The following is a 24,272-nucleotide window of genomic DNA, read 5'->3' as shown; positions in this document are numbered from 1 at the left end:
TACCCATCAGTCGTCTTCTCGCTCCGTCCCTCGGCGCCTCCCACGATGCATTCCAAGTGAGTCACGTGACTACAGTACAAACACTTCCTTCTTCAAAGCAGAAGGAGGAAGTTTTTGTAGTCGTTATTTGAGCATGCCTAGTAACAATCTCCATTAAAAAAGTCATGCTACATGCCCCTTTGTCCTATAACCGCATTTTAAATGTCATTTTAGATTTGGTGACTGATGATCTCAGGCAAGTAAACTGGAGGCTGAGGCAATCACGGGAAAGGAACAGTTGGTACTCTCTGAGTTGGAGGATCTGGTTGACATGGTCATCAAACCCAAAGACAATGGGGTAGTGTGGTTCTGAGGGATAAGGAAAAGTACTTGAATGAGGTTGGGAGACAGTTAGGAGATACTGACATGCTCTTTCATCTAGACCAGGCATGGGCAAACTCGGCCCTCCAGCTGTTACGGAACTACAAGTCCCACAATTCATTTGCCTTTGAGTCATGACTGTGGCTGTCAGACTCCAGCAATGCATTGTGGGACTTGTAGTTCCTTAAAAGCTGGAGGGCCAAGTTTGCCCATGCCTGATCTAGACTCTAATCCCATTTCAGGCATTGTTGAAAAGTTAATTTCCATCAAAGGGGGTCTAAGAAATTAAGCTATTACTAAGCAGTACTGGGATTTTATGAGCGTTGTGGGCGACGGTCGGATACACTATTCCTCTCTTCTACATAATTCCTTAAATTCAAATGCGAAAACACCACCAAGCAGGCCTATCGTGACTGCAATCAGCAGCCGCTTTGAGGTATTCAGCAAGTTTTTAGATCATAACTTCCATCAATATATGAGTACACTACCATCATTTGTACAGGATATGATGGATGCGTTACATGTCTTGTATCTGCCCCTCTGATTTATTATTGGGGGTAGACGTGGAGTAATGTTACATGTCCATCCCTCATGACTAGGGATGGCGCTGCTTAGGAGAACTCATGGAGAAGCATGTGATCAGTTTGATCGGCTGATAGATTTGTAAGGTCCTGATTTGCTGTGATAACTTCCTGGTTTAACACATGATCAGGACCTGTCATGATCGCTGCTGCAGCAGGTATTGCTGGAAGTAGTAGTGCTGCAGCTCAGGCAGTTCTGATCTCTTTCCATGCAAGCTGCATAGCTTTGTCTGCCTTTCCCTGCTGTCAGCTTGTGACTGATTATCATTCACCTGTGTGGGAATCTGCATGTCTGCTCCCATTGGATGACCTCAGTATAAAGATCTGCTTCCTGCAGGACTCCTCGGGTTTTCATAGCTTCAGTTTAAGCCTGTCTTGCTGTTGCTTCAGCCCCCAATCGTGTTTCTTGTTCTAAAGATACTTTGCTGGTCTTTGCATCATATATTGGTTCATTGCCAATATATATGCATACCAGCACGTTTATTATTTTCCTTGTATTCGTGTTACGTGGATACATCAGTGTCGCTGATGTATACGTACACGAACTGTTTATATCCTGTGTGGCGTTAGTTACTCTGCTCCTGAATCTGTTTGTGGATTGCGTTCATCTCTGCGAAGAGATAACGAATCCTTCTGAATCCTGTTCTGTTACTGTTTGTGGATTGCGTTCATCTCTGCGAAGAGATAACGAATCCTTTTGAATCCTGTTATGTTACCGTTTGTGGATTGCGTTCATCTCTGCGAAGAGATAGCGAATCCTTCTGAGTCCTGTTCCCTGTATTACTCCAGTCCTAGTCAGCGTTCCTGCTTATGTCATATATCGGTTCATTGCCGATATATACATATGTTAGTCAGACGTTACAAATAGTTTCATTGATAGCTGTAATTGTAATACGCTAGGAAAACATACTTATTGTATATTTGTCTGTGTTACGTTCATCTATCTTGATCCTGCTATTTCCTGACTATCCTGTCCTGTCTTTGTGAGGCACGCCATCGCTGCAAACGCATTGGCTGCCTCATTCCAGTCTGTCTTGTTTTGGACGCTTGCTGTCGCTAAGTAGCCGCTAGCTAGCAAGCGTTCATTCTGTCTACCTGTCCTGATCTCCTCAGTTCTGGTTTATGCGCTCAGCGCTACTTTGCGCTGAGACGTTATAGCGAAAGCATTGTTTGTGGCTGTCGGATCTGCACCGGCTCTGTGCGCCACAATCTCCTATTGGAGTCAGTCCTCCCCTCCACTATACTAGGGATAGCCTGTTTCCTTGTGCTAGTGTGTGTACCTCCTCCACGTCAGCTCATGAGTTGCATGCTGACTGTGGAGAATACACCACCAAGCCTTACATTATGAAAACCCCATTACCAATCCCCATTGTGGGGGGGGATTCCCAGAAAGTATGACACTGTTAATTATGGTTCCTGTTCCTTTAAGAAATTTGAAGAACTTAACTCTGAAACAGAAAATGAGTTTTTCTCTGAATGTGCCAGGTTCCTGGCCAATCCCGATCTCCAAGCGACTCCTGTTTCAACCTGGGCACTCCAATTAAGTTATATTCTGTTTAAAGGGGAATTATTTCAGTGGGCATTTGATGTTCTCAATCATTCCGATTTGAAAGAGAGACCGCTGGAATTTCTAGCGTTTGTGATCCATAACTGGTTGCGCATAGATCCATTGCCTTTTCCTCTGAATGAACTCCTGGCAGCAGGCCAATCAGCTTCTCCTTCAATTGCTTGCAAAAATGATCAGCAAGCAGAAAGTGTTACTGATAATTTTCCTGCAGCCTTGAATAAATCACCAAAAACAGCAGGGTCTAAGGCAAAACGCAAACGTTCTAAGAAACGTGTCCGATCTGCAGAGTCGTTATCATTAGCGACTGAGACCTATAATGAGATTCTGCCATTAACAGATAATGAAATGCAGTTGTCTTTCAGGGGAGTTAAATGGACTTATGAAACTACTAATGAACTTTCCTCCCTGGCTAGGGAAAATAAAGATTTTTGTTTAAAAGAATTATCTGAGTATGATTATGAGGAGATATTACAGAGTATTGAACAAATCAACTTATTTGTGAAGCAAGGAAAGTTTGCATACACTACAGTTCAGCACTTGCTACAGGTATTGGAGATTCTTAGGAATAAGGAATCTGCCAATCACCTGCTAATTAACCCAATATATGTCCCTGCCACAATCATATCTGCAAACCATGATCTGCCTGTTAAGTATGCTTGGAATCCTCCATTTGAGAAAGGAGAGATGGAAGCTCTGGTCAATGAATGGAAGAATGATTCAAGTTCATTTTGTCAATTTTACAGTGCAAAAAGTGAATTAGTATTGAATGCATGCATTAAGTCTGCCTATAACCTAATAAAAACTGGTGTGTGTGGGTATGACTTTGTGGCTCCTTTGATTGATGTGTGGGAACTGATTTTGGATGATTTTTATGTGACTCCGAATTCGCAAATATGGCGTTCTGACCCGCCTGCTTCAGCACCTTTCGCTGATTCAGCAGGTGATTCGGAGCTCTTTTTGTGTGAAATTGAAGTTCCTGCAATTCCACCCTGTACCATGGATAACTCAGTGTTACTTCCCAGTAAAACAGAAGCCACTGATACTTTCTTAACCTTGCCCTGCACAAATTTCTCAGCAAAGAATCCAGAGGTCCTGCTGACTTCCGAGTCCAGTCTAGCCAGTACTCATGAGTCTTTGTTCAGTGAAACAGACACCAGAAAAATCTTGCCTGCCTCTGCAAACACTTCTGCAGAAATTACCTGTGTTAATAAAGTTCAACTCCTGTCTGATCCAGCAGATGCCAATAGATGCACTACATCAGTTTCCGAGTCCCAGCAATCCTGTCTAGAAACCTCAGAACCCCAGCATCTGAATTTTCCAATTTTACAAATGAATGGTGATTCAGATGCGCAAACATTGTGTCTTGATCTTCCTGTTTCTACACCTCGCTCTAGTTTCGTGAATAGCTCAGAGCATCTGCTATGTGAACCTGAAATCGCAGAATTATTACCTTGTTCAGAAAATGTTCCAGTAAATTTGCCCTGTATCGTGAATAGCTCAGAGCATCTGCTATGTGAACCTGAAATCGCAGAATTATTACCTTGTTCAGAAAATGTTCCAGTAAATTTGCCCTGTACCATGAATTGTGCAGTAGATCTCTCCAATGAAACTCAGGTCACAGAATCATTATGCTGTCCAGCAGGTGCTTCCATGGTTTTGCCCTGCAATATGGACTGTTCAGTGATCCTGTCCAGTGAAGCTGTGGTCGCAGAGTCTTATGCTTCACCCAGTACTTTGGATACTTCAAACCCTCTAGCAGAGGAGTCTGAGGCACTGTTTACCTCAGTTGGTGTTGCAGTAATATTCACTTGTCTAGCAGCTGTTTTGGAATTACAGTCTGCTCTAATAAAACTTGATGAATTTCTGCCCAGCAAAGCAGAAGCCATTGAAATATTGTCCTCGTCAGCAAGTGTGTTAGATACCTTGCCCTGTACACAGTCTGATTTAACCAATGTTGTTGAGTCCCTCTCCAGTGTTGTAACAGCCGAGGAACTCCAGCCCTGTCCTCTGAATGTTTCAGAAGTCTTGCCCTGTAACATGGATAATTCTGATTCTCTGGTCAAAATAATAGAAATCTCAGAATTTCAGTCCGGTCTGATGAATGTTCCTGAAACCCAGCCCTGTATCCTGAAAGATTCTGGTTCTCTGGCCGCTGTGGCAGAGGTTCCAGAGTCCCCTTCCTGTCCAGGGAATCCCTCAGTTTTGCCTAGTCCAGTGGGGGCTGCTGCAATACTGACTTGTTCTGCAGCGCCTCATGAGCTCCAATCCAGTGTATTAGATAAGTCTCTGTCCAGTCCAGAGGTAGTTGTGGAGTTCCTATCTGGTTCAGTGCATACATCAGAAGATTTGTCATGTCTTGTTAGTGCCCCTGAATCTGATTTGTTACTGACTTTGCTGGAATCAGCGACTTCTAAGTCTGATCCTGCATTCTCGTGTAAAAGTCCAGTAGTTGCGAAGTCTAGTCATGATGATTTTTTTTTGGCCAGTCCTGGTTTTGGTCCTGTCTTGGCTGACCCTGAGGCTCACAGTTCCTTGACATGCCCAGAGGTTTCTCTTGTGCCAGTGTGCCGAGATGTTCTTTGTGTGCCAGAATGCCCAAGTGTGTCTAAGGTGTTAGCGTGCTCTGATGCTTCCTTAGTGGGAACATGTTCTGATGTTGCCAGTCTGCCTGCATGCCCAGAGATGGTTCTGGTCCCTGAAAGCCCTAAATTTGATGTTTGTCCTTGTGGCCCTGACTCGGGAATTGCCCTAGGTTCCATAGGGGTTCTTGATAGTTCTCCATGTGAGCCTAAGGGGCGTTCTGACCTATGGGGATCTCTTTGGAGCTTCAAGGTGTTCTGGGAGGTCTCTGAGAAAACTTGTCCTGGTACCTTGGACTGGTTCAACAGTGGGTTTTGTGTTGGTAAAGACAGTTCCGGTGGGCATTGCAAAGGCTTTGGCATTTTTGGACGGTCCCTGGAAGGCAGTGGGTATCGCTCAGAGAGCTTCGGGGGGCTTTCTTCTGGAAATCATGGTTCTGTGGGTTCTGGTTCTGATGGGTCCAGTCTTGTGGGGACTGATTCTGGAATTTGGTCTTGCCGGGCTGTCCCGGTCATCATGAATTATCAGTCAGACTGTTTTGTTGGGAATTTCAGTTTTGAAAAGCGTCTGGAATCCGCTTTTAAGGGCGGGGGTACTGTCATGATCGCTGCTGCAGCAGGTATTGCTGGAAGTAGTAGTGCTGCAGCTCAGGCAGTTCTGATCTCTTTCCATGCAAGCTGCATAGCTTTGTCTGCCTTTCCCTGCTGTCAGCTTGTGACTGATTATCATTCACCTGTGTGGGAATCTGCATGTCTGCTCCCATTGGATGACCTCAGTATAAAGATCTGCTTCCTGCAGGACTCCTCGGGTTTTCATAGCTTCAGTTTAAGCCTGTCTTGCTGTTGCTTCAGCCCCCGATCGTGTTTCTTGTTCTAAAGATACTTTGCTGGTCTTTGCATCATATATTCGTTCATTGCCAATATATATATGCATACCAGCACGTTTATTATTTTCCTTGTATTCGTGTTACGTGGATACATCAGTGTCGCTGATGTATACGTACACGAACTGTTTATATCCTGTGTGGCGTTAGTTACCCTGCTCCTGAATCTGTTTGTGGATTGCGTTCATCTCTGCGAAGAGATAACGAATCCTTCTGAATCCTGTTCTGTTACTGTTTGTGGATTGCGTTCATCTCTGCGAAGAGATAACGAATCCTTCTGAATCCTGTTATGTTACCGTTTGTGGATTGCGTTCATCTCTGCGAAGAGATAGCGAATCCTTCTGAGTCCTGTTCCCTGTATTACTCCAGTCCTAGTCAGCGTTCCTGCTTATGTCATATATCGGTTCATTGCCGATATATACATATGTTAGTCAGACGTTACAAATAGTTTCATTGATAGCTGTAATTGTAATACGCTAGGAAAACATACTTATTGTATACTTGTCTGTGTTACGTTCATCTATCTTGATCCTGCTATTTCCTGACTATCCTGTCCTGTCTTTGTGAGGCACGCCATCGCTGCAAACGCATTGGCTGCCTCATTCCAGTCTGTCTTGTTTTGGACGCTTGCTGTCGCTAAGTAGCCGCTAGCTAGCAAGCGTTCATTCTGTCTACCTGTCCTGATCTCCTCAGTTCTGGTTTATGCGCTCAGCGCTACTTTGCGCTGAGACGTTATAGCGAAAGCATTGTTTGTGGCTGTCGGATCTGCACCGGCTCTGTGCGCCACAATCTCCTATTGGAGTCAGTCCTCCCCTCCACTATACTAGGGATAGCCTGTTTCCTTGTGCTAGTGTGTGTACCTCCTCCACGTCAGCTCATGCGTTGCATGCTGACTGTGGAGAATACACCACCAAGCCTTACAGGACCAGTAAATGAGAGCCTTACAAATCTATCAGCTGTACAGTCGGCGCTACCATAGAGGCAAAGGGGGCAATTGCCACTGGGCCCCTAAGTTCTGCTGGGCTCCCCAGGTCTCCCCCTTCTTGTGTTGTGCTCCCCAGGGCCCCTGCAACCTTTTGTCAATATAGGAGATCAACTGTCCTAGCGTGCTGCTCCATCCATTCTTATCATCTTCATCCCTGTTCCCTGCCTCTCCATGAACCGGTCAGGTCATTATGCAATAATATGTTCTGGGTCACTGAGAAACAGCGTCCCTGCAAGGATGAAGATGAGAGTGCGTGGACTGGAACAGCGCTATGCTGACAAAAACGGTGCAGGGGAGTCGGGGAGTACAGTAAAGCTGAGGGATGAAATCTGGGGTGTGGGCAACAGTTGACTCAGGGGCCAGTGGGGTAAATATGCTGCGTGAGTGGTGGCAGGGTCAGAGAGGCCTCCCAGGTCAATTTTGCCCTAGGGTCCCATTCAGCTGATCAAACTGATCACATGCTTCTCCATGAGTTCTCCTAAGCAGAGACTTCCTTACTCATGACATTAGTCTTGGAGCAGTGGAGTTCATTTTGGCACAAGATTGACTGGTGCGTCCAGTCAGAAGGCAGTTCTTCAGAGACAGGCTGGACTGGGTTCTAACAGAGAACTGAATCAGTTTTTTGAAGACACCAAGTCAAGGAATAAACAATAAGTAATTCAAAAATGTTTTATGCATAATTAACTAGACTTTTTGCCACGCAAATTACAAACTATTGCACACAATACTAAAACATTGCCCTAGGTCTTTTATTAAATTATAAAAAAAAACAAAAAAACAACAACAACAACAAAAAACGTGGTAGTAGTGTATTATGGTATTTTAAGTCTTGAATTGCAAGTAATTCTTTGGTTAAGCATTGGCTGCCAGTGGTACTTCTGAATACTTCTGAATAATCTTACTCACCAGTTTTGATATTCAGTCGGAACTGATCACTTCTTTCACCATTGCCAATTTTGCATTGATAATTTCCTCGGTCAAACTGCTGCACCGACGATACAGTGAAGTTCTGTTCTGTTACATTCAGCTTAGCATTGTTCTTGTACCAGGTATATGTTTGGTTTCCTTTTCCTCCGAGACAACCTATAGTCACTGTCTCATTGTAGAACATTTTCCTGAAATCCGGTTGGAAGGTGACCCATGGCCTATTTGAATATCCTGTAAAACAACATGGCTTCCAGTTAGGTACCCAAGACAATACATGGTTCCTTGTACATCTATCATTATTATTTCATTTCCAGACATAATTTTTTACCATTAGTAGATATATATAATCAGATGTGTGTATGTATGTATGTACGTGTGTGTGTGCGTGTGTGTGTGTGTGTGTGTGTGTGTGTGTGTGTGTGTGTGTGTGTGTGTGTGTGTGTGTGTGTGTGTGTGTGTGTGTATGTGTCGCGATCACGCGAAAATGGCTTGACCGATTTGAACGAAACTTGGTACACAGATCCCTTACTACCTGGGATGACATGTTCTGGGGGTCTCGCGGGCCCCCTGCACACGTGGGTGGAGCTACAAACAGCAAATCAGATTTCACCCATTCAAGTCAATGGAAAAAATGTAAAAGGCTGCCATTCTCACAGTAATCAACCCAGAGTCCCCACACTTGGCACAGTTGGTCACTTAGTGACCGAGGTTACAAATCCAGGAAAAGCGGGCGGAGCATAAAACAGCCAATCAAAATTCAGCCATTCATTTTAAATGGGGAAATGTAAACTGCAGCCATTCTTAGACTGTTAATCGCAGGGTTCTCAAACTTGGTACACTTGGTCACTGGGTGAATACGATTACGATTCAAGAAAATGGGTGGAGCCTACAACAGCCAATCAAAATTCACCTATTGATTTTCAAGGGGAATATTTAAACTGCTGCTATTCTTGCACTTTTAATGGCAGAGGCTTCAAACTTGCTACAGTCGGTCATTGGGGTTCAAATTCACTAAAGGGGCGGGGCCACATACAGCCAATCAGATTTCCTTGGTGAATAAACTGCTTCCATTCACATATTTTTTATGCCAGGAACCTGAAAGCTCACAAACTTGGTCATTGAGTGACTGTGTGTGTCAAGGTCACAAAAAGTGGGCGGAGCCAAAAAAAACGTTTATTGGGAAAATATAAACTGCAGCCATTTTTACACCGTTAATGGCAGGGTTCTCAAACTTTGCACAGTTGGTCACTGGGTGACTGAGATTAAGATTTTGGAAGGTGGGTGGAGCCTACAACAGCCAATAAAAATTCACCTTTAGATTTTCAAAGGGAATATTTCATCTGCTACCATTCTCTTATACTGTGAAAAGCAGATTCCTCAAACCTGGTACAGTCAGGGCCGGATTTGTACTTTTTACTACCCAAGGCCCACTTTCAACAGCCGCCCCTCCCATGTGGCAATAAAGCCTGTACATGTGAAATAGCCCTGCATAGGATTAGCTACAACACAGAATAAAAGCTGGTCACATGGTGGGTTAGGGTAATTATATTTTCCCAACATCACATGCCCGATAAGGAATCATGTTCACATTTCTCAATAGCATAACTTGCAGTACACTGCAGGCGATAGTACTGCCAACTGCATGTGTGCGCTGTCTCTGCACAGCAATACAGCAATATTACTGCTGGTTACTGCAGTAACTCCTGAGTTTCCTTCGTTTAAAGACAACACGGTGGCATAGTGGTTAACAATCTTGCCTAGTAACGCTGGGTCCCCAGTTCGAATACCAGCCACGGCACCATTTGCATGGAGTTTGTATGTTCTTCCCATGTCTGCGTGGGTTATCTCCGTGCACTCTGGATTCCTCCCACATCCCCAAAACGTACAGAGAAGTTAATTGGCTTCCCTCAAAATTGGCCCTAAACTGTGATACATACACTACACGATACATAGACATATGACTATGGTAGGTTTAGATTCTGAGCCCCACTGTTCAGTGACCAGACATTATACACTATGAATAACTCTGAGGAAGATGTCGGTGCTAAATAAATAGTAAATAATAATATGAGCATCTGTAAATAAGCTACATATCAATTCAGAGGATAGAAACAAATGTCAAGTCTTATAAACTCATTCCAGTAGAAGGGTACATATATTATCAGTCAGAGCCGGGACGAGGTCCTCCGGCACCCAAGGCTGAGACAGCAAAGTCCGCCCCTCCATCCCTCCCACCCCAGCCGTCACACACTGATTGCTATTAGACTTAGAGGTGCCACAGGGCCCACAACCTCCCCAACACCTTAATCTCTAGTTATCTGGCTTGCAGTCACTGCTATGTATCCCCTTTTCTTCTTTCTTTCTGCTTCAAACACAATTAGGAATGACAGCTGAATGAATTGTGCGCCCCTCCTACACTGCGCCCTGAGGCTGGAGCCTCTCCAGCCTCTGCCTCGGCCCGGCCCTGTTATCAGTATATACATCAGTCCCAAATAAGGCTTCCTCTGTAAAAGAACAGCTAGCACCCAATTTTTTACAAAACCTTTGAAGTGATAAAAAAATGTTCATTAACACTACGCAATGCATGCATGAACGCAATTTCATACATGCATCGAAACGTGCTAAATCACCTAGTTCCGCGGCTTTTATTGTATTAAAAAAAAATGCATGTGTCTGTGCTTGGATGTTCCTGTCTGCATTACAACGCAGCACACAGGAAAGGACACTGTAGTGTGAATGGTAACACGAAAGTCTATAGACTTTTATGCTACTTGCGTTGTGGGCACTATGTGCAGTTCTGTCTGTCATGACACCCTGCACATGGTGTGAATGAGCCCTAAAGCAATACCAATAATGTCTTCAGCAATGAATGGACTAACAAACCCTTTCAGTTGTGCTGGAACTTTTAACAGCTAACTACAACACAGCATAAAAATCAAACATATCTCCACATTAATGTTCACATCCGAAGACACTTTTTGTCACACGGGTGCAATTCATGGCAGCACAGAGGATCACTAATCAACTCAACAAGTCTCTGCAGACACAGCCAGCGCTCATGTCCTTTCCCCTGGGCTTTCATCCTGTTCTTTTATATTACACTGCAATGATAAGCAAGCCTGCTAAGGAATTTGGGGTATGCAGTAGTGTTGGGCCGAACGGTTCGCCTGCGAACGGTTCCATGCGAACTTCCGTGGTTCGCGTTCGCGTCCCGCAGGCGAACGTTTGCGGAAGTTCGGTTCGCCCCATAATGCACCATGGAGGGTCAACTTTGACCCTCTACATCACAGTCAGCAGGCCCAGTGTAGCCAATTAGGCTACACTAGCCCCTGGAGCCACTCCCCCCTAATAAAAATCAGGCAGCGGCGACCATTACGGTCACTCGTGTGCCTGCATTAGTTAGAGTAGGGCGAGCTGCTGCACACTCTCTCATAGGGAAAGATTAGTTAGGCTTAGCTTGTCCCTGGCTGCATACCTGTTCTGTGAACCCACCACTGCATACCTGTTCAGTGAACCCACCACTGCATACCTGTTCTGTGAACCCACCACTGCATACCTGGTCTATGAACCCACCACTGCATACCTGTTTTGTGAACCCACCACTGCATACCTGTTCTGTGAACCCACCACTGCATACCTGTTCTGTGAACCCACCACTGCATACCTGTGCTGTGAACCCACCACTGCATACCTGTTCTGTGAACCCACCACTGCATACCTATTCTGTGAACCCACCACTGCATACCTGTTCTGTGAACCCGCCACTGCATACCTGTTCTGTGAACCCACCACTGCATACCTGTATTGTGAACCCACCACTGCATACCTGTTCTGTGAACCCACCACTGCATACCTGTACTGTGAACCCACCACTGCATACCTGTTCAGTGAACCCACCACTGCATACCTGTTCTGTTCAGTGAACCCGCCACTGTATACCTGTTCTGTTCAGTGAACCCGCCACTGTATACCTGTTCTGTTCAGTGAACCCGCCACTGCATACCTGTTCTGTTCAGTGAACCCGCCACTGAATACCTGTTCTGTTCAGTGAACCCGCCACTGTATACCTGTTCTGTTCAGTGAACCCGCCACTGTATACCTGTTCTGTTCAGTGAACCCTCCACTGTATACCTGTTCTGTTCAGTGAACCCGCCACTGTATACCTGTTCTGTTCAGTGAACAGTTTGGTGTGTCAGTGTGAAGCAGTACCTTAATTACACTACCTGATTGATGTATACACATGCAAGATGTTTTAAAGCACTTTAGGCTTGGCATTTAGCATTCAATATGATTTCTGCCCTTAAAACGCTGCTTTGCGTCAAATCCAGATTTTTCCTGGGGACTTTTGGCGTGTATCCCACTCCGCCATGCCCCCCTCCAGGTGTTAGACCCCTTGAAACGTCTTTTCCATCACTTTTGTGGCCAGCATAATTTTTTATTTTCAAAGTTCGCATCCCCATTGAAGTCTATTGCGGTTCGCGAACTTTAACGCGAACCGAACCTTCCGCGAAAGTTCGCGAACCTAAAATCGGAGGTTCGGCCCAACTCTAGTATGCAGGAGGGAGACACTTTTACAGGGTAAAGGTTCTGCAGGAAAAGATCAGTATACCAAGCAGGGATGTCTGGACGGACTGGCACTAGCACAGAGTGTTTAGAGGCACTCAGCAAGACTAGCACAGAAGCTGGAAGCAGAAAGTTGTTGCATTATTATTACCAGTCTAAACAGCGATGTCTTCCTTCATCTCTAATTTCCCGGGTCTCCGACCTGCTCAGTCACGCCCCTCAGTGTCAGAGTGAAGGGGAGGGGCGGGAGGGAAGAGAGAAAGAGCAGTGCCTGAAGGAGAGAAGCAAGGAGAAAGAAAACAGCTGCGTGCAGAGAAGCAATGACAGAACAGCTGATTTACCGATGGCTGCCTGCAACCCCGCCCCAGTCCTTGCCCCGCCCTAGTCCTCAGCCTATGTGGCCTGCCCACAAATCCGGCCCTGGGTACAGTTGGTCGCTGGGTGACTGGGGTCCAAATTCCAAAAGGGGGCGGAGCCACAAACAGCCAGATTTGTTTATTTTTCAATGGGAATATACAAAGTATTGATACCAAGGACCCCAAAGCCGATAAACTTGATAACTGAGTGACTGTATGTCAAGGTTAGAAAAAGTGGGCGGTGCCAACAACTACATTTTTAACATGGCAGGGTTCCCAAACTTTACACAATTGGCCACTGGGTGACTGGGATGAATATTTAGAAATGTGGGTGGAGCCTACAACAGCCAATCAAAATGTACCTATTGATTTTCAAGGGGAATATTCCCATTGCTACCATTCTCACACTGTTAGTGGCAGAGGCCTCAAACCTGATACAGTCAGTCATTGAGTGACTAGGGTCCAAATTCACTAAAGGGGTGGAGCCACAAACAGCCAATCAGATTTGTTAGATTCATTTCAGCCATTCTGTTATTGGCAGGGTTCTCAAACGTGACACAGTTGGCCACTGGGTGACTGGGACTAATATTTAGAAAAGTGGGTGGAGCCTACAGCAGCCAATCAAAATTCACCTTTTGATTTTCAAGGGGAATATTTACATTGCTGCCATTCATGCACTCTTAATGGCAGAGGCCTAAAATCTGCTACAGTCAGTCACTGGGAGACTGGGGTTTAAATTCTAAAGGGATCAGGCCAAAAACAGCCAATTAGATTTGTTTAATTTCAATGGTAAAATGCAAAAATGTTCAAATTCAGTAAAGGTGCGGAGCCAAAAACAGCCAGATTTCTTAGCTGGATAAACTGCTTCCATTAGCACAATTTTGATGCCACGAACCCAAAAGCTCACAAACTTGGTCATTGAGTAGTGACTGTGTGTCAAGGTTACAAAAAGTGGGTGGAGTTAAAAACAGATTTTTCTTCACTGTTAATGGCAGGGTTCTTAAACTTAGCATAGCTGGTTACAGGGTGACTGTGATTAATATTCAGAAAGGTGGGAGGAGCCTAAACATGGCAATCAAAAATCACATGTCACTTTTCAAGGAGAATATTAAAATTGCTGCCATTCTTGCACTTATGGCACAAGTCTCAAACCTGGTACAGTTGGTCATTGGGTCACTGGGGTTCAAATTCAGAAAAGGGGACAGAGCCACAAACAGTGAATCAGATTTGTTTCATTTCATGGGAAAATACAAATTATTGATGCCAAGGACCCCAGAGCTCACAAACTTGGTCATTGAGTAGTGACTTTGTGTCCAGGTTACAAAAAGTGGGTGGAGCTAAAACAAATTTCACTGGGAAAGTGTAAACTGCAGGCCTTCTTACACTGTTTATGGCAGGGTTCTCAAACTTTGCCCAGATGGTCACTGAGTGACTGAGATTAATATTCAGGGAAGTGGGTGGAGCCTATAATAGCCAATCAAAATTCACCTGTTGATTTTCAAGTGGAATATTTAAATTGCTGCCATTTTTACACTGTTAACAGGCATGGGCTTCCGAATTCCGCGGAAGCTAAAATTCCGAAATTCCGCCGGAATTGGGGTTTCCGCATGGTTCGCGGAATTCGGAAATTGCAATCCGGAATTCAGAATTCCGGCAAAATCGGAATCGGAATGAATTGACCAATCAGGAGATGCGGAATGAGTTGACCAATCATAATCAGCGGAAAGTTACCGCGCTAAAATAACGGTTTCAACATTTTTTTATCCAAATTTACAAAATACAAATCAACTTTATTAACAATAGACTGTTATCAACAGTATTGATGATCATCTTAAATTTCAGATACAAAAACGATATTTCAAATGAGCGATTGAGTAATTCCTCCTAAATTTACGGAAATCCGTTTAAAAATACGGAAAGTGCACGTGGCGGAATACCACGGAATTCCACGGAATGTAGCGGAATTCCACCGGAATGTAGCGGAAGCGGAATTTTGTTATGGCGGTATACGGAATTACCGCGGAATCGGAAATTGGCTCTTCCGACCATGCCTGACTGTTAATAGCAGATGCCTCAAACCTGCTACAGTTGGTCATTGGGTGACTGGAGTTCAAATGCTGGAGAGGGGTGGAGCCACAAACAGCCTATCTGATTTGTTTAATTTCTATGGGAATATACAAATTATTGATGCCAAGGACCCCAAATCTCACAAACTTAGTCATTGAGTGTTTGGGCGTTAGGGTTAGAAAGTGGGCGGAGCCCACACCAGTCAAATACATACCCGGGCAATGCCGGGTCATCAGTGGGTGGAGACAAATACAAATTTCACTGGGAAAATGTAAACTGCAGCCATTCTTACATTGTTAATGGCAGGGTTCTCAAACTTTGCACAGTTGGTCACTGGGTGACAGATTAATATTCAGAAAAGTGGGTGGAGCCTACGAAAGTGAATCAAACTTCACCTATTGCTTTTTAAGGGGAATATTTAATTGCTGCTATTCTTGCACTGTTAATGGCACAGGCCTCAAACCTGGTACAGTTGGTCATTGGGGTTCAAATTCAGAAAAGGGGGTGGAGCCACAAACAGCCAATCAGATTTTTTAATTTCAATGCAAATTATTGATACCAAAGACCGCAAAGCTCCCAAACTTGGTCATTGAGTAATTGTGTGTTAGGGTTAGAAAAAGTATGCAGAGCCAACACCAGCCAAATACATACCCGGGCAACGCCGGGCAATCAGCTAGTATATATATATATATATATATATATATATATATATATATATATATATATATATATATGTACATATATATATATATATATATATATATATATATATATATATATATATATATATATATATATATATATATATATTCTCTCTCTCTCTCTCTTTCTCTCTCTCTCTCTCTCTTTCTCTCCCTCTTTCTCTCTCTCTCTCTCTCTCTCTCTCTCTCTTTCTATATATATATATATATATATATATATATATATATATATATATATATATACTAGTAGGCTCCACCCACTTCCCTGAATATTGATCTCAGTCACTCAGTGACCATGTGGGCAAAGTTTGTGAACCCTGCCATAAACAGTGTAAGAAGGGCTGCAGTTTACACTTTCCCAGTGAAATTTGTTTTTGGCTCCGCCCACTTTTTGTAACTTGGACACAAAGTCACTACTCAATGACCAAGTTTGTGAGCTCTGGGGTCCTTGGCATCAATAATTTGTATTTTCCAATGAAATGAAACAAATCTGATTCCCCATTTGTAGCTCTGTCCCCTTTTCTGAATTTGAACCCCAGTGACCCAATGACCAACTGTACCAGGTTTGAGACTTGTGCCATAAGTGCAAGAATGGTAGCAATTTTAATATTCTCCTTGAAAAGTGACATGTGAATTTTGATTGCCATTTTTAGGCTCCTCCCACTTTTCTGAATATTAATCACAGTCACCCAGTAACCAGCTATGCTAAGTTTAAAGAGACTCTGTAACATTAAAAAGATCCCCTGGGGGGTACTCACCTCGGGTGGGGGAAGCCTCCGGATCCTAATGAGGCTTCCCACGCCGTCCTCTGTCCCACGGGGGTGTCGCCGCAGCCCTCTGCCGACTGTCAGTTCAATATTTACCTTTGCTGGCTCCAGCGGGGGCGCTGTGGCGGCTTTCCATTCCGAACTACACGGAAATACCCGATCTCATTCGGGTCCGCTCTACTGCGCAGGCGCAGGAAACTTGCGCCTGCGCAGTAGAGCAGATCCGACGGCGATCGGGTATTTCCGTGTAGTTCGGAGCCGACAGCCGTCAGAGCGCCTGCGCAGGAGCCAGGAAGGTAAATATTGACGTCTACGCTGCACGGACTCCACGGAGGGCTGCAGCGAGACCCCTGACGGATGGAGGACGGCGTGGGAAGCCTCATTAGGATCCGGAGGCTTCCCCCACCCGAGGTGAGTACCCCCCAGGGGATCTTTTCATGTTACAGTTCCTCTTAAAGAACCCTGCCATTAACAGTGAAAAAAAATCTGTTTTTAACTCCACCCACTTTTTGTAACCTTGACACACAGTCACTACTCAATGACCAAGTTTTTGAGCTTTTGGGTTCGTGGCATCAAAATTGTGCTAATGGAAGCAGTTTATCCAGCTAAGAAATCTGGCTGTTTTTGGCTCCGCACCTTTACTGAATTTGAACATTTTTGCATTTTACCATTGAAATTAAACAAATCTAATTGGCTGTTTTTGGCCTGATCCCTTCAGAATTTAAACCCCAGTCTCCCAGTGACTGACTGTAGCAGATTTTAGGCCTCTGCCATTAAGAGTGCATGAATGGCAGCAATGTAAACATTCCCCTTGAAAATCAAAAGGTGAATTTTGATTGGCTGCTGTAGGCTCCACCCACTTTTCTGAATATTAGTCCCAGTCACTCAGTGGCCAACTGTGTCACGTTTGAGAACCCTGCCAATAACAGAATGGCTGAAATGAATCTAACAAATCTGATTGGCTGTTTGTGGCTCCACCCCTTTAGTGAATTTGGACCCCAGTCACTCAATGACTGACTGTATCAGGTTTGAGGCCTCTGCCACTAACAGTGTGAGAATGGTAGCAATGGGAATATTCCCCTTGAAAATCAATAGGTACATTTTGATTGGCTGTTGTAGGCTCCACCCACATTTCTGAATATTCATCCCAGTCACCCAGTGGCCAATTGTGTAAAGTTTGAGAACCCTGCCATGTAAAAAATGTAGTTGTTGGCACCGCCCACTTTTTCTAACCTTGCTATACAGTCACTCAGTTATCAAGTTTATCGGCTTTGGGGTCCTTGGTATCAATACTTTGTATATTCCCATTGAAAAATAAACAAATCTGGCTGTTTGTGGCTCCGCCCCCTTTCAGAATTTGGACCCCAGTCACCCAGCGACCAACTGTACCAGGTTTGAGGAATCTACTTTTCACAGTATAAGAGAATGGTAGTGTCATGATCGCTGCTGCAGCAGGTATTGCTGGAAGTAGTAGTGCTGCAGCTCAGGCAGTTCTGATCTCTTTCCATGCAAGCTGCATAGCTTTGTCTGCCTTTCCCTGCTGTCAGCTTGTGACTGATTATCATTCACCTGTGTGGGAATCTGCATGTCTGCTCCCATTGGATGACCTCAGTATAAAGATCTGCTTCCTGCAGGACTCCTCGGGTTTTTCATAGCTTCAGTTTAAGCCTGTCTTGCTGTTGCTTCAGCCCCCGATCGTGTTTCTTGTTCTAAAGATACTTTGCTGGTTTTGCATCATATATTGGTTCATTGCCAATATATATGCATACCAGCATGTTTATTATTTTCCTTGTATTCGTGTTACGTGGATACATCAGTGTCGCTGATGTATACGTACACGAACTGTTTATATCCTATGTGCAGTTAGTCAGCTTTCCAGCACGTTTTGGTAGGTTGCGCGTATCGTGACCACCCATGCTGAGCTAGTTACCTTGCTCCTGGTTCTGTTTGTGGATTGCGTTCATCTCTGCGAAGAGATAACGAATCCTTCTGAATCCTGTTCTGTTACCGTTTGTGGATTGCGTTCATCTCTGCGAAGAGATAACGAATCCTTCTGAATCCTGTTCTGTTACCGTTTGTGGAATGCGTTCATCTCTGTGAAGAGATAGCGAATCCTTCTGAGTCCTGTTCCCTGTATTACTACAGTCTTAGTCAGTGTTCCTGCTTATGTCATATATCGGTTCATTGCCGATATATACATATGTTAGTCAGACGTTACAAATTGTTTCATTGATAGCTGTAATTGTAATACGCTAGGAAAACATACTTATTGTATATTTGTCTGTGTTACGTTCATCTATCTTGATCCTGCTATTTCCTGACTATCCTGTCCTGTCTTTGTGAGGCACGCCATCGCTGCAAACGCATTGGCTGCCTCATTCCAGTCTGTCTTGTTTTGGACGCTTGCTGTCACTAAGTAGCCGCTAGCTAGCAAGCGTTCATTCTGTCTACCTGTCCTGATCTCCTCAGTTCTGGTTTATGCGCTCAGCGCTAATTTGCGCTGAGACGTTATAGCGAAAGTATTGTTTGTGGCTGTCGGATCTGCACCGGCTCTGTGCGCCACAATCTCCTATTGGAGTCAGTCCTCCCCTCCACTATACTAGGGATAGCCTGTTTCCTTGTGCTAGTGTGTGTACCTCCTCCACGCCAGCTCATGCGTTGCATGCTGACTGTGGAGAATACACCACCAAGCCTTACAGTATGAAAACCCCATTACCAATCCCCATTGTGGGGAGGATTCCCAGAAAGTATGACACTGTTAATTATGGTTCCTGTTCCTTTAAGAAATTTGAAGAACTTAACTCTGAAACAGAAAATGAGTTTTTCTCTGAATGTGCCAGGTTCCTGGCCAGTCCTGATCTCCAAGCGACTCCTGTTTCAACCTGGGCACTCCAACTAAGTTATATTTTGTTTAAAGGGGAATTATTTCAGTGGGCATTTGATGTTCTCAATCATTCTGATTTGAAATAGAGACCGCTGGAATTTCTAGCGTTTGTGATCCATAACTGGTTGCGCATAGATCCATTGCCTTTTCCTCTAAATGAACTCCTGGCAGCAGGCCAATCAGCTTCTCCTTCAATTGCTTGCAAAAATGATCAGCAAGCAGAAAGTGTTACTGATAATTTTCCTGCAGCCTTGAATAAATCACCAAAAACAGCAGGGTCTAAGGCAAAACGCAAACGTTCTAAGAAACGTGTCCGATCTGCAGAGTCGTTATCCTTAGCGACTGAGACCTATAATGAGATTCTGCCATTAACAGATAATGAAATGCAGTTGTCTTTCAGGGGAGTTAAATGGACTTATGAAACTACTAATGAACTTTCCTCCCTGGCTAGGGAAAATAAAGATTTTTGTTTAAAAGAATTATCTGAGTATGATTATGAGGAGATATTACAGAGTATTGAACAAATCAACTTATTTGTGAAGCAAGGAAAGTTTGCATACACTACAGTTCAGCACTTGCTACAGGTATTGGAGATTCTTAGGAATAAGGAATCTGCCAATCACCTGCTAATTAACCCAATATATGTCCCTGCCACAATCATATCTGCAAACCATGATCTGCCTGTTAAGTATGCTTGGAATCCTCCATTTGAGAAAGGAAAGATGGAAGCTCTGGTCAATGAATGGAAGAATGATTCAAGTTCATTTTGTCAATTTTACAGTGCAAAAAGTGAATTAGTATTGAATGCATGCATTAAGTCTGCCTATAACCTAATAAAAACTGGTGTGTGTGGGTATGACTTTGTGGCTCCATTGATTGATGTGTGGGAACTGATTTTGGATGATTTTTATGTGACTCCGAATTCGCAAATTTGGCGTTCTGACCCGCCTGCTTCAGCACCTTTGGCTGATTCAGCAGGTGATTCGGAGCTCTTTTTGTGTGAAATTGAAGTTCCTGCAATTCCACCCTGTACCATGGATAACTCAGTGTTACTTACCAGTAAAACAGAAGCCACTGATACATTCTTAACCTTGCCCTGCGCAAATTTCTCAGCAGAGAATCCAGAGGTCCTGCTGACTTCCGAGTCCAGCCTAGCCAGTACTCATGACTCTTTGTTCAGTGAAACAGACATCAGAAAAATCTTGCCTGCTTCTGCAAACACTTCTGCAGAAATTACCTGTGTTAATAAAGTTCAACTCCTGTCTGATCCAGCAGATGCCAATAGATGCATTACATTATCTTCTGAGTCCCAGCAATCCTGCCTAGAAACCTCAGAACCCCAGCATCTGAATTTCCCAATTTTACAAATGAATGGTGATTCAGATGCGCAAACATTGTATCTTGATCTTCCTGTTTCTACACCTCGCTCTAGTTTCGTGAATAGCTCAGAGCATCTGCTATGTGAACCTGAAATTGCAGAGTTATTGCCTTGTTCAGAAAATGTTCCAGTAAATTTGCCCTGTACCATGAATTGTGCAGTAGATCTCTCCTATGAAGCTCAGGTCACAGAATCCTTATGCTGTCCAGCAGGTGCTTCCATGGTTTTGCCCTGCAATATGGACTGTTCAGTGATCCTGTCCAGTGAAGCTGTGGTCGCAGAGTCTTATGCTTCACCTAGTACTTTGGATACTTCAAACCCTCTAGCAGAGGAGTCTGAGGCACTGCTTACCTCAGTTGGTGTTGCAGTAATATTCACTTGTTTAGCAGCTGTTTTGGAATTACAGTCTGCTCTAATAAAACTTGATGAATTTCTGCCCAGCGAAGCAGAAGCCATTGAAATATTGTCCTCGTCAGCAAGTGTGTTAGATACCTTGCCCTGTACACAGTCTGATTTAACCAATGTTGTTGAGTCCCTCTCCAGTGTTGTAACAGCCGAGGAACTCCAGCCTTTTCCTCTGAATATTTCAGAAGTCTTGCCCTGTAACATGGATAATTCTGATTCTCTGGTCAAAATAATAGAAATCTCAGAATTTCAGTCCGGTCTGATGAGTGTTCCTGAAACCCAGCCCTTTATCCTGAAAGATTCTGGTTCTCTGGCCGCTGTGGCAGAGGTTTCAGAGTCCCCTTCCTGTCCAGGGAATTCCTCAGTTTTGCCTGGTCCAGTGGGGGCTGCTGCAATACTGACTTGTTCTGCAGCCCCTCATGAGCTCCAATCCAGTGTATTAGATGAGTCTCTGTCCAGTCCAGAGGTAGTTGTGGAGTCCCTATCTGGTTCAGTGCATACATCAGAAGATTTGTCCTGTCTTGTTAGTGCCCCTGAATCTGATTTGTTACTGACTTTGCTAGAATCAGCGACATCCAAGTCTGTTCCTGCATTCTTTAGTGAGAGTCCAGTGCTGGTGAAGTCTAGTCATGATGAATTTTTGTCCAGTACTGGTTTCGGTCCTATCTTGGCTGACCCTGAGGTTCACAGTTCCTTGACATGCCCAGAAGTTTCTCTTGTACCAGTGTGCCCAGATGTGCTTTGTGTGCCAGAATGCCCAAGTGTGTCTAAGGTGTTAGCGTACTCAGATGCTTCCTTAGGGGAGACATGTTCTGATGTTGCCAGTCTGCCTGCATGCCCAGAGATGGTTCTGGTCCCTGAAAGCCCTGATCTTGATGTTTGTCCTTGTAACCCTGACTCGGGAATTGCCATAGGTTCCATGGGGATTCTTGATAGTTCTCCATGTGAGCCTAAAGGGCGTTCTGACCTTTTGGGATCTCTTTGGAGCTTTAAAGTGTTCTGGGAGATCTCTGAGGAAGCTTGTCCTGGTACCTTGGACTGGTTCAACAGTGGGTTTTGTGTTGGTAAAGACAGTTCCGGTGGGCATTGCAAAGGCTTTGGCATTTTTGGACGGTCCCTGGAAGGCAGTGGGTATCGCTCAGGGAGTTTCGAAGGGCTTTCTTCTGGAAATCATGGTTCTGATGGGTGTCACACTGGGGCTTGTAGTACTGATGGGCATGGTTCTGTAGGTTCTGGTTCTGATGGGTCCAGTCTTGTGGGGACTGATTCTGGAATTTGGTCTTGCCGGGCTGTCCCGGTCATCATGAATTATCAGTCAGACTGTTTTGTTGGGAATTTCAGTTTTGAAAAGCGTCTGGAATCCGCTTTTAAGGGCGGGGGTACTGTCATGATCGCTGCTGCAGCAGGTATTGCTGGAAGTAGTAGTGCTGCAGCTCAGGCAGTTCTGATCTCTTTCCATGCAAGCTGCATAGCTTTGTCTGCCTTTCCCTGCAGTCAGCTTGTGACTGATTATCATTCACCTGTGTGGGAATCTGCATGTCTGCTCCCATTGGATGACCTCAGTATAAAGATCTGCTTCCTGCATGACTCCTCGGGTTTTTCATAGCTTCAGTTTAAGCCTGTCTTGCTGTTGCTTCAGCCCCCGATCGTGTTTCTTGTTCTAAAGATACTTTGCTGGTTTTGCATCATATATTGGTTCATTGCCAATATATATGCATACCAGCACGTTTATTATTTTCCTTGTATTCGTGTTACGTGGATACATCAGTGTCGCTGATGTATACGTACACGAACTGTTTATATCCTGTGTGCAGTTAGTCAGCTTTCCAGCACGTTTTGGTAGGTTGCGCGTATCGTGACCACCCGTGCTGAGCTAGTTACCTTGCTCCTGGTTCTGTTTGTGGATTGCGTTCATCTCTGCGAAGAGATAACGAATCCTTCTGAATCCTGTTCTGTTACCATTTGTGGATTGCGTTCATCTCTGCGAAGAGATAACGAATCCTTCTGAATCCTGTTCTGTTACCGTTTGTGGATTGCGTTCATCTCTGCGAAGAGATAGCGAATCCTTCTGAGTCCTGTTCCCTGTATTACTCCAGTCTTAGTCAGTGTTCCTGCTTATGTCATATAACGGTTCATTGCCGATATATACATATGTTAGTCAGACGTTACAAATAGTTTCATTGATAGCTGTAATTGTAATACGCTAGGAAAACATACTTATTGTATATTTGTCTGTGTTACGTTCATCTATCTTGATCCTGCTATTTCCTGACTATCCTGTCCTGTCTTTGTGAGGCACGCCATCGCTGCAAACGCATTGGCTGCCTCATTCCAGTCTGTCTTGTTTTGGACGCTTGCTGTCACTAAGTAGCCGCTAGCTAGCAAGCGTTCATTCTGTCTACCTGTCCTGATCTCCTCAGTTCTGGTTTATGCGCTCAGCGCTAATTTGCGCTGAGACGTTATAGCGAAAGTATTGTTTGTGGCTGTCGGATCTGCACCGGCTCTGTGCGCCACAATCTCCTATTGGAGTCAGTCCTCCCCTCCACTATACTAGGGATAGCCTGTTTCCTTGTGCTAGTGTGTGTACCTCCTCCACGCCAGCTCATGCGTTGCATGCTGACTGTGGAGAATACACCACCAAGCCTTACAGGTAGCAGATGAAATATTCCCTTTGAAAATCTAAAGGTGAATTTTTATTGGCTGTTGTAGGCTCCACCCACCTTCCAAAATCTTAATCTCAGTCACCCAGTGACCAACTGTGCAAAGTTTGAGAACCCTGCCATTAACGGTGTAAAAATGGCTGCAGTTTATATTTTCCCAATAAAAGTTTTTTTTGGCTCCGCCCACTTTTTGTAACCTTGACACACACAGACACTCGATGACCAAGTTTGTGAGCTTTCAGGTTCCTGGCATAAAAAAATATGTGAATGGAAGCAGTTTATTTACCAAGGAAATCTGATTGGCTGTATGTGGCCCCGCCCCTTTAGTGAGTTTGGACCCCAGTCACCCAATGACTGACTGTAGCAGGTTTGAAGCCTCTGCCATTAAAAGTGCAAGAATAGCAGCAGTTTAAATATTCCCCTTGAAAATCAATAGGTGAATTTTGATTGGCTGTTGTAGGCTCCACCCATTTTCTTGAATCGTAATCGTATTCACCCAGTGACCAAGTGTACCAAGTTTGAGAACCCTGCGATTAACAGTCTAAGAATGGCTGCAGTTTACATTTCCCCATTTAAAATGAATGGCTGAATTTTGATTGGCTGTTTTA

General features: G+C 44.4%; 1 protein-coding gene across 7 annotated transcripts in view; it reads right to left on the bottom strand.

Annotated features, from left to right (window-relative positions):
• Window positions 1-24,272, bottom strand: part of LOC137532040 (Fc receptor-like protein 5) — a 353,036-nt gene that overhangs the window by 296,359 nt on the left and 32,405 nt on the right. For all 7 annotated transcript variants that reach the window (XM_068252142.1, XM_068252143.1, XM_068252147.1 and 4 more), the window contains one exon: window positions 7,863-8,114. In XM_068252142.1, coding sequence (XP_068108243.1) covers window positions 7,863-8,114 — 252 coding nt within the window. The remainder of the gene's footprint in view (window positions 1-7,862; window positions 8,115-24,272) is intronic.

The sequence above is a fragment of the Hyperolius riggenbachi genome, chromosome 9 (genome assembly GCF_040937935.1).
Source record: "Hyperolius riggenbachi isolate aHypRig1 chromosome 9, aHypRig1.pri, whole genome shotgun sequence".
In the NCBI taxonomy this organism is placed as follows: Eukaryota; Metazoa; Chordata; class Amphibia; order Anura; family Hyperoliidae; genus Hyperolius; species Hyperolius riggenbachi.
This window is presented reverse-complemented; position numbering and strand designations above follow the sequence as displayed.